The 11,837-nt window shown below is 38.9% G+C and overlaps 1 protein-coding gene across 1 annotated transcript in view; it reads right to left on the reverse strand.

The window, feature by feature from the left end:
• Positions 1-4,603, reverse strand: part of HCRTR2 (hypocretin receptor 2) — a 109,326-nt gene extending 104,723 nt beyond the window's left edge. Inside the window, exon 1 of the mRNA XM_019629392.1 lies at positions 4,085-4,603. Within this exon, the coding sequence (XP_019484937.1) occupies positions 4,085-4,307 (223 nt within the window). The 5' untranslated portion in view covers positions 4,308-4,603. The remainder of the gene's footprint in view (positions 1-4,084) is intronic.
• Between the last annotated feature and the right edge of the window lie 7,234 nt (positions 4,604-11,837).

Genomic DNA, 11,837 nt, shown 5'->3' on the forward strand with positions numbered 1-11,837 from the left:
AAAAAATGTATACACATTTTAAGAAAGAAAAAAGCTATTAAAATTGTAATACTCAATATATACCAATAACAAAAGGTGAATACATGTCACGTTTGACTTCTAAATTTACAAGAGATGTTGAAAGTGGTTACCATCAGTGTCCAGATACTTCTGATTATGATGAACCACTGTTTGAGCAATGTTGACAAAAGTGTCCACTTGTATACATTTTTTGGCCATATATATATATATATATATATATGCACATCTACTGTATGCATCCATCCATACATATATATTTGTCTGTATACACCTCTATATATCTATATAAGATATCTATATATCTTCATAAGGTTTCTACAAGGCAGGTATTATCAGCCTTAATTTTCAACTGGAAAAAAAAACAGACTTGGAGAGTTCAATAACTTATGAATGGTTACACAAGAAGGAAGAAGCATAGCTGAACTGATGTAATCTGTTGAATGTTCTCATTTTTTATGTGGAGACAACAACAGGGAAGATATAAACAGTTCAGGTAAAAATTAAGGTTTTTTTGAATGAAGAAGTAAGAGATGCAGAGGATTGCTCATTTCTTCCAGGTGCTTAATGTTTGAACTAACTAGAAACCATCTCTCCATCCAGTTGCAGCTCAAGAAATAAGCAGGAATTACATTAAATATGTTCCTTTGAGTGTCCCCAAGAGCCCTTTTTCCCCAAACACATTAATTTTAAAAACATAATGTTGTTCAAAATGTACTGGGTAAATAATTGGATGCATCTACTTGGCTATAGTGCAAGATATCCTCAGGAATAGGTTGTATGGGGCATACTTTTAAAGATACTAGAAAAGCACTGCTTCCAAAAATAACCATGTCCCATCTTCCTTCCCACGACTTAAATTCTATAGTTAAACATGCATGTCTTTTATTAGAACGCATATACCTATACAATTTCATGTAGAGTAATATTTGTTTTATTTTGAAAATGCCACATTTTCCCCAGGAAACTGCTTTCCATCTCTGGAAACAAACATCTGATAGTGGAAGGGGGATATAATGAGAGAGAGCAATTGTAGAGAGAAGAAAATAAGGTGGAGATGAGCAAGACTTTGTCATTCTGCTCAGGGTATATCCTGTTACATCACTTCACAAAAGGACACTGTGGGAGAAATGACTTCTAACTGGTACATTATATTTGTAAGTTCAAAAAGGCTGAGATTTTCCAAGTAGTCAGTAACATGCATGTGAAATGGTGAATAGACTGGAAGGGTCAGTGATTACATCTGCTGCCTACACTGTGGTATTTCACCTTCAAAACTAATAATGCCTCTTTATCTTACATGAATAATGCGATTTCTTGTCCTGCCACTCTCTGAGTAAAATTGCTTATACCAGAGGTGCAAAAAACAAACAAACAAACAAAAACCCCAAAATACAATTCTCAATCTAATCCATTTTGCAAATTTGACAGTGACATCAAAGAGCAGGAAGTGGTCTGTGAGTAACTACACTGCTCATTTGTTTAAATGTCAAACTTAACCTCCTAAACTTTCAGGGAATATGTCTGTCAAGAATGGGTTTCAGTTCAGCCAGAGAAGATTTCAGTGCCATTCCGTGCTGAGGAAAATAGCTGTCAGTATCTTAAGAGCAGAGTCCTTTGAGTAAATCTTTCTTGTTAAACTAACAGGGATTGGCCATTTCAGCACTTAGGGCTGTGGACAGTGCCCTCTTCCTTGACATAATGAAACAAGTTTGTCTTACTGTAGAGGTGTTTCCTTCTTAGGCTACAACACTCCCAGGCTAGAAAGCATGGACTCCTAAACCATTCAATTAAGATATAAAGACTATGAAGGTCTTTGCAAAGGTCTGTGCAAAGCCAGAATGAAATAACAGCAAAGAGGCACACATTTTCTCACAGGGCGAAAGCCTGAAAGAAAATTAGAGAAGGGAAATAGTAATGATTTGTAGCTATTCCTGCAAAACATGCCAAAATTTTACTGCAATGGATTAACATTCCTCTCTGGATAGGTTTTGATTGGAGAGAATGATAGAGTCATTAACCCCTTATGGTAATTTATTAACAGTGAACATAGATACAGAAGAGAACAGGAAGGACATTTAATAGGCTTGCAGACAACCAGGAGCAAATAATTCATTCTCTTATATGCTTCCTAGATCCAGACTAGAATATCAATGGGGAATTCTGGACCTGAGGTCAAAAGAAATGGAATTGAATCTGAATCATGTTCCTTAACATAATTTCTCTGTCTTTCCATTTCATTTCATTTCTCTAAGTCTTGTTTCTTTATCTATCAAATGTGGGTCACTTTGAGGTTTAAGCGAGACAATGTATATGAAATGGTCTGGCACAGAGTAGGTACTGAGCAGATTTTCAATTTTGATCATTCACTTATCATTAAGTGTTGGCATAACGCAATGAAAAGTTGCTATACTAGTGGTCATGTGTCTCAATAGTTGTAACCCTTGACATAATTATTAACAGACATATTCTTATAACAAAGGTCCCAAATCATGTGTCTTCCACCTTCATCCACCTTTTTTACATCCCCAAAGGATTCCCTTTCTTTTTACCCTTAAAAAACCCAACAAAAGAAAAATAGCCTGATAATAGTACAGAAAGAGTAAACTAAAGTTCTCAGAGAAGCCTTTGCTCCCTTATCAAATACTGTTCTACCAACTTTCTCCAGAAGGCCCCTCAGTCTCATACTTCCAACTACTCTGCCTGCTGAATTGGTGAAGAGACTACTTTGAATGCTTCCTGCCCAGACTGACACATTTGGGGAAAGAAGGTAAAAATGAGGGTGGTGCTGAAAGCCTGGTAAGTTTTTCCATTGCAGCTACAAATTATTTGCTTTGGACTACAAAGTCCCCTAGCCTGTCTCATCTCACTCATCTCCTTCCCTTTTAATAACTGAAAATCGAGAGCACTTGTTCTTCACCTCCCCCACCCCGTCTTGCCATTTTCCACCGTGATTCCCTCCACACTGCCCTCTGCATCTGAAACACCTCCCGCTCTCCATTCATCAAGGTACATGCTTCTTCCATTCACAATTCATGATAAGCCCAGCCGGTCTCTCCCTTCCAAAGCTCCTTTTCTTTAAGTGGATTCCTCAGCTGCCCTAATACACTGCATCACTACAGCTACCAAATCTTTATTGCATCCTCTGCCCAACCCTCAAAAAGTATGCAGAGTTAGGGAGTGGGGAGGAAATTTATGTTTACATGCAAACCTAGACAGGGACAAATAGAGATAGCCTAGCGTTAAGCTTGGTCTCCTGTTTGAGAGAAAAAAAAGAAAGGAAGAAAGAAATCAGTTACCAATACTTCCCAAGCCTGGCAACAAGCACGCTCTGGAAATATATATATAGAGAGAGATGGAATGGATGAATGAATGATGAATGAATGGATGAATGATTGGGGTGTCTTTGGTAGTTTTCTCAAATGCCCCTCCTTCCTCCTGCTTGATCCCAGCACGGTTGTGATATAATTCAGCATCAGTGCATGAGTGCACCTTCCTGCTTTGCCTGTGTCTCCACTCTCCGTCTTCTTTTCATGACCGCCTCTAGACAGAGCCTAAACCTCCTGTCAAAGGTCACTCTAACCTCGCTCACAAATCCTTTGTGACTTCAACAGCATAAGCAAGCTTGCTCCTTAGAGACACAGCTTTGCAATCTGCCTGCTTTACCTCTTCCCAAACCCCGGAAACACCCAGCCACGTTACACAAAAGGATGACTAATTTCCCCCACACTCAAAATCCACCTGGAGATCCCGGTCGCGGCCCCTCTCCTTGCTCTTGTAACCTAGGTGCCCAAAAAGAAACGCAATTCCCCGCTTCTCCCCGCAGAAAAAAGGAAGCATCGTTTTGGGGTTCAGTCTTGGTTCCTAAAATCAGAAAACTTTTTCTTTTTCTTTTCTTTCTTTTTTTTTTTTTTTTTTTTTTTTTTTGTAATAGAAAAACCCCACCCTGAGAGCAACGACCTCTTTGTTTGCATCCCAGGGGGAGGGAGGGGTCTCAGAGTCTTCGCAGCCTGGGGGCGGAGGGGACGCTCCAGTCCTTTGGAGGACTGCCCGGGACCAGACTCACCCAGGACGTTCCCGATGAGAGCCACCACGAACACGATGATGTACCCGGCGATCAGGACCCACTCATACTCTTTCGGGTGTAGGTATTCCCTCCACAGGTACCGCAGGAATTCCTCGTCGTCATAGTCGGTGGGGTTTAAGAAGGGCTCTTGAGTTTCATTCAGCTCCGAAGCAGATGACCAGTTGCGACAAGGGGGTGAGTCCTCCAATTTGGTGCCGGACATCACGGGCTCGAGTCCGGTTCCGCTCAATGCTGCAAGCTGCTCTTCCCCTGCCCCATGAGCACTGATAATTCGCGGTGGCAAAGGCTGCTCGGAGAGGACAGAAGGGGCTCCAAAGCAGAAAATGACGTGAAAAGTTACTGAGCCAATAATGCCTCCCGAGTCTTATGCCCGGCAACTTCTGCTGCGGCTCGGCTGCCTTTGCAGGCGATTTTGCACCGGGCAGAGCGGCGGCTGGGGACCTAGGGACCGGGCACTGGAGGCTGCAGCAATGACACCGCGGGGAGAAGCTACCTCTAGCTGGGCTCAAGCTCAACTGCTCCTCATTCCAGCACTGAGTCCGCAGACCACAGCCTCCTCCTCCCGCGGAGGGAGAGCCCAAGCTGAAGCAGGGGGTGGGGGAAAGTCATGAAAATTATTTTAACTTGTTTCTCTGTCGCTTAAATCTGCTTCTTTTCTACTTTTTTCCCCTCTCCCATTTCTCACGTGCAGTCTCTATAAACCATACACAGACGTGTGTAGGTCTGTGGACATGACAACATGTCCACACTTGGTTAATATAGGAGTTGTTGATGCATTTGTCTCTATATTATAAATATACAGGGAATGAGGCGGAGCCTCTGGGTTCCTCCGGCAGGACTACGCAAAAGTCATTTCAGGTAAATATTTTAACGTGTTTGGTTTTGCCAGTTTAGCACTTGCTGAGTCTTGAAGGCTCTCTTCCTCTCCCCTCCTCCAAAACGGAATGAGAACTTATTTGCATTGAAATAAATATTCAGCTGGCATTTGTATTTGCAACAGCCAGTGTCTAGGAAATACAGCAACAAATTCTTGAAGGACACCCAGGGTCATGAATGCGCTCATAGTTCATGGTGTCAAGCAAAGGAGACAACAACATACCAAACAGCATTGAACAGATTCTCGGTAGGACGCAGCTGTGAAAGCAGACGTGCTCTCTGGTGAATACCACAGGCTGCTCTGTCTTCTCATTGACTCAGGACTCATATCACCTGCCATTCTCTCATGTATTGATTTTTGTCTCTAAGAATAGTATGTTGGGATTTGTCTGAGGGAGTGTTCAGAATCCTTTCATTCTCAATAAGCGTGATAGGAATATCACATTTGATTGACTGTAATCTTGGACTTGGGAAGGACCTTGGAATCACCTAGGCTGAACTTCACATAACATTGCGGATATGCTCCCACCTGGTTTGGATGTGACCACCATAATTCACTACCTCCATCATCATGGGACTGCGGTAAAGGTTAGAAAACTCTTTCTTACATTAAATCAAGGTCTTAAGCCAGCATCTGTTTTTCTTAGTCTTTTACCCCCAATTCCTATTAATAGTTTGCATCTTGGTGCTACATGGAATAAATCTTCCACGTGACAATTCTTCACATATTCAAAATAAGCATCACAGCCCCCTCCCCTTTCCATGCTCCCTGTTTACTTTTTCTCCAGTTATTTTCACTATCTCTACATAAACTATATATGCTTGGTCTTCCTTTAGACAATTGTCAATATCTTGCATGATATGTAACTGAAAGGAAATACAGTAATCTGGTTTGGGTCTTACCAGTACAAAATATCTGCTATTAGTTGGATGCAACCAGTGTTTGTACCTAATTATTTTTTCAAAAGTCACAATATACTGTTGGTTCATATTGAGCATTTGCTCAACCACCCACCCCCACTCCCAATCATAATTCCTCACATTTGTTTTGTACACTATAGTTTACAAAACTCCTTTATACACATTATTTTTAAACCTCTGAGGGGCTATCATTAATCTTGTTTTACAGATGAGGAAACTGTTCCTGGAGGAATTCAATAATGTACCATAGGTCAAGTGACTAATTAGTGGCAGAACCATCCAGTTCTTCTGATCCCAGCTGGGTGCTTCTATTCTACATGTTATATTTCACAACAAATGTTATTGTGGTATTTTCCCATTCTGCTGTAGTCAAACTTCTTTTTAACAGAAGGGAATAAATAGGCATTTTATTTTTTTGACAAATGTTGACTTAGTTCTCCTATTCCACTTAGGTTAAACAAAGTTACTACTTTCATGCATTTTACTTTCTAGTGAAGTTAGAAAGAAAACAAATCAACCAATAGATACATAAGAAAAACATTAGGAGGGCCGGCAGAGTGGTATGTTGGTTAAGAGCTGGCTTGGGATGCCAGCTCTGAGCAGCAGGGCCCCGGTTTGGATCCCACATTATGGCCAGTGACACTGCCCTCTGCAGCTAAGATGGTGAACAACAGCTCCATCTGGAGCTGGGCTGCTGAGTCGCAGCCCCCTGCTGCAGTGGGCTCCCATAAGCTACCGTGAGTGGCTGGCTGCCGGCGAGAGCTGCTAAGAGAGGCTGTGAGGGCCGTCCAGTGGCTAGTGACGGACCTGCCTCACCTGGAAAATATGCAATGATAATACCAACATGGGCCAGTGAAGCCACATCCTTCACAACTAGACTGAAGAACAAAAGGACAACAGCTTGTCTGTTCCCCTCCCCCAATTCCCCAATAAAATCTAAAAAAGAAAAGCATGAGTAAGAGCTAAGTGTTATAATGAAAACCAAACAGGGTGAAGTGGTAGTGAGTAGAGAATCCCAAAGACCGTATTAGAAATACATAATCAAAAAGGCCCGTATGAAGAGGTGACATGTAAGTAGGATATCTAAATGAAATATGCACATATTAATATAATTTTGTTAATTTGAGGTTTAACCAGATCCTTTTAAATACTGACCCTATTATCCAAAGCATGAGCCATTTCTCCAAACCTTTTGTCATTGGTAAATTTGACAAACAGGCTTTCTGTAGCTTCATTGAAGTTCATTGATACAACTCTGCTAACTTTATCCTATGTATAATGTGTTCCTCTGATGTATTAATATCTGTACTTTCTTCTTTCATATACTATTCTTTTCCAAATGGGAAAAGTTGTTGCAACTTTTGTATGAATTTATACTCATTAATGTCTGCAAATTCCTTCTTATTGACAATTCATAAATATGGACCCAGTGTGCTATTTACTCAGTGACCTTAGGTTACATTTTGTGGCTCTTCAACTTGTCTATACTTTGCTCTTTTTAAGTCTTCTATCTGCAATTAATCATCACTCTTTACCAAGTTTAAATAAGGAGAAGTGAGACTATTTTCAAGATTTTGTTCTATTATTTGCTTTACGTTGTGACAAGCTGGGATTTATCTTGATCCTATTAATATTCCATTTCCCTCTCTCCATAATTGATCAGGTGATTTATTTTAAATATGCAGTACTCCAATGCCATGTAAAAATTCCACTCAAATGTTCAAATTATTATTGTTTTATCTTTTGCAAATACCTTTTGAGATAACTATTGCAGTACTCATTTTGATGTGATCTCCTTCCTTAGATATTTTGATACCTTTTTAGACACCTGAAAAGAATTTTTAGTTCTGTAGATATTATTATTCTCTTTAATTAAAATCTTTCTGCTAGATTTAAGGAAAGGAGTCAACCCAATATCATAAGGCAGTAAAAAAATGTTCCAAATTCATCTGGTGATGACCTCTTAAGGTTGCTATAAGAATTAAATGAATTGATATTTTTAGAACAGTATCTGGTATATAGAAAGTGATCTGAGAATGTTTGCTGTATAAAATTTAAAACTATATGATCTCATGGTGTGAATATCATTTGCTATACATATCAATTACTCTAAGTGTTAATATATATATATATATTTTAAAGAAATGTAGCTCACAATAGTCTGAGAAATCCTGTTTAACTACCCAGCTTAAATTTTTGTCTGTCACTTGACTTTCGCTCTCACACTAACCTGAAATATTAAAAATGAGAAACATAAGGAAAATAAAGCTCAACACCAATTTTTTTTTTCTTTCAGTGGTTGTGGTTAGGTTGTTCAGAGATCTCAGGTTGTATGGGCTGTCCCAGATTTTACATTCTTATCCCTGATAATATAAGCCATCCTTATTATAGGATAACTTTATGGATCCATTTCCATAAATTTGTGGAGTACCTCAGATGTGCCCAGGAGTTTAGCCAAGAGCTGGGATCATAAAGATCAATAAGACATAGATAGTCCAGCCTCAATGATCTCACAGTCCACTAGTGAATTAGAAGTGTTGCAATTACAGAATCACTGTGAGTTTCTAGAGTAGAGGGGGATACACAGCGTCATGAGAACATAAAAAGAACACCTAATTTTTAGCCTGGAGAAAATCAAAATGGATTGCTCACTTACAGAGAAGTCACTCTTAAGCTGACCACTTGAAGAGAAGGAGAAGATTACTAAGTGGCTAAGAGTTGGAGGTGTTCAGGCAGAGGGAACAGCATTTCATAAAGTCTTGGAAGCAGGAGAAAACAGAGTGTATGGGCAAATGCAAGGTAAAGAAAGCAAGGTCAGGCTTTTAAAACAACCTCTCCCAGTGCTGTGGGGAATGGATTAGTGAAGGGTGAGACAGAAGATAAGGGTTCTATGTGAGAGACTAATAGAATGATCTTGCTGTCAGAGGGAAAGTGGCTGTGGGGATTGAGGGGAGTTGGGTATCATTCAAAATTTAACAGTTTGAATATACATCATTCAGAATGCAGGCATCTTGTTTTGTTTTGTTTTGTTTTTAACTTCCTTGAGGAAGGTTGACTACATAGAAATAGTATGTTTGAAGTTTATTTCTCTTTCTCTGTATATTTTGAGGAATAAATTGAAGAAACAGAGAGGTGTTCACTGTTGACTTCATGATATTTGAAAAGAAGTTGTTTTCCTTCCTTTTTATCTGTAAGAAAGAAACTAAAGTCTGAGCACTCTCAGTAATGACTGTACTGAGCTTATTTATTCCCCAAATAAATGCATCAGTTTTGCAAGAAATTATCTGACATCTCTAGGTTTCAAACACCACATTTTATTACAATATGGCCTTGAGCTAAATTTTTCTGGAAAAGCCTCTGAATCGTGGGGTGCCTAAAAATCTATTTTTCCGATAAAAAGGGAGAAAGGGGCTTCTGATAACCTGCTACTACTAGGAGTAACTCTTGATTAGGTTGCTGAGACTAAAATAACCTCCTGCTCTCAAAAACTCAGACATTAAAAATCTAAGTCATCTGTTGCAAAATTCTATGAAATATTTCTTTTCTTCCTATCCTTCTTTTACCCCCTCCCTACTTTAATTATGTCTTATTTCAGATAAGGGTCTCTCTGCTCCTCTAGTCTCCTATCCTGCATTATCAGGTCTGACATTTTCCCCATCATGTTTCTTGGATTCAACAATATATGCAACTCCTGCTCTATTCCTATCCCATGTTGAGCATAGACAGAAACTGTTTCTTTCATTCAGTTTTTGTCTCATGAAAAGCATAGAGTGATCAAGTACTTCATAATTCAGTAAAGCAAATGTCCTTAGGTGTATACCTCAAAGGGATTAAAAATGCAAGAAGAGACATCCACACTATCAAAGCGGGGTCAAGAAGACTATTCAGATGAAATATTATCTAAACTCAGAATTGAAGAATGAGAGTTGTAACCAGATTATGGAAGGTTTGGGAGAGACAGCTGGTATCAGATAGAAGCACGTGACTTGTTTGGGAGACATGAACAGTCAGCAGTTGTCCAGGGTTTACTAGGGTCAAGCTCTGCACCAAGCACATTACATACATTCACTAAATTGACCTTCACAATTCAAGGAGGCAGGTCTTATGAATTGTTATACCAATTGTACAGATGGAGAAAGTGAGGCATGGAGAGGTGAAGTAACTTGCCCAAGGTCACACAGCTAGAAAGTAGCCAAGTACTTGAGAAGAGCTGTCATGATCAATTCCTGAAATGTTTTTCTGGCATTACTCTATTCTGTTTCCACAGTAAAGAACCAAAAAAATTTAGTATGATCAGCTATTTTCTTTGTTAGAAGTAGTAATATTGCAAAGTTTTGATTCTTAAAAAGCACATTTGTAAAGTTATATAAATTTCATGTATATGTTTTTAAAAGTTCTATTATATTTTTAGTAGTGTGGAAGAGCAGAATTACAGATAAAATTTATATACCCCTCAAAATGATGTCTCCCCCACATAAAATCCATCTCCTTCTCTGTTCCCTAAGGTGTACGTCTATACTATACACTTAACAGAATACATGTTTTGTTGTCTAATTCATCTTTTATCCCCAGAACTGACCACAACACTTTACATGTAGCTATTGGTCAATCACTACCTGTTGATTAGGCCTGAACTGAATTGAAGGGAGGGACTCCTTTTCAAAAAGTGAATATTATGTGAAAAAGCATACATACCTCTCACCTTGGTTATGTAAAACCATGGAAATTCCCAATTGTGTAAGTGTATCATGCTTATTACTAAATCATTTGCTGGGAAGAACTTACTTTTTTGTTTGTTTAGCATGCTACTCTATTGAATTTCTCTTTCCATACCTAAAGGTTCTTTTAACTTGTTAAAATGGCAAATTGTTAAAATGAAAACAATAATACAGAATAGAGCAAGATAATGAGTTTCGATGCAATCCTAAAGTGCAAACTGTAACTTTCGGGGTGCTTGCCCATTCTAACCCCCTCCCCTGAGAACTACACATTAACCTCAGCCTATATGAAGACTGCCCCCTCCACCCCCCACCCCGCACCAAGGAAAGTGTGAGTGCAATACCTGCCTTTCCAAATAGCATTCCTTGGGCCATATGAGATCCTGCTCTACCTTTGGGCTTGAGTTCATTGAGATACCTCTATGTTTTGCCCATAAATGTAATTTTTCCTTGAGCACATTTGAGTGGGCACTTCCTTAAAAATAATAATACTTGGCTGAGATAACAGAAATGTGCTCTTAGTAGGAATCAGTGGGTTTGACATACAACAATTAAGGCACATGATCTAATTTTCCATATAAAATAAATTATCCATTTTATTGTGTCAGGAAAATTAATTAAATTCTATTTTGTAAAGAGTTTAATTTTTTTTTGAGTAGTTTTAGGTTCACAGCAAAATTGAGAGAAGGTTCAGAGATTTCCCATATACCTCCAGCCCCCACACAAACACAGCCTCTTCCTTTAAATCAACCCCACCAGAGTGTTACATTTGTTACATCGATGAACCTACATTGACACATCATAATTTCCAAAGTTCAACTGTGTAATGACATGCATCCATCATTATATTATACAGAGTATTTGCACTGCCCTAAAAATGCGCTCTGCTCCACCTATTCATTCTTTTTATTATTATTGTTGTTGGTTTTAGATGAACAAAACAATGTAACAGGTAGACATTTACTCCCCTCACAAAGTGATACCCCCCAATCTACTACCCCTCTGACATCATATATAGCTGTTACAATACCATTGACTATATTCCCTATGCTGTACTCCACATCCTGTGACTCTCCCTCCCTCCCTCTCTCTCTCTCTCTCTCTCTCTCTCTCTCTCTCCACATATATATATGATAGATAGACATACAGATGTAGTTATATAAATATTTATATATTATATATTATATATGATAAATAGATATCGATGTAGATATATA

Source organism: Hipposideros armiger, unplaced genomic scaffold (assembly GCF_001890085.2).
Source record: "Hipposideros armiger isolate ML-2016 unplaced genomic scaffold, ASM189008v1 scaffold_847, whole genome shotgun sequence".
In the NCBI taxonomy this organism is placed as follows: Eukaryota; Metazoa; Chordata; class Mammalia; order Chiroptera; family Hipposideridae; genus Hipposideros; species Hipposideros armiger.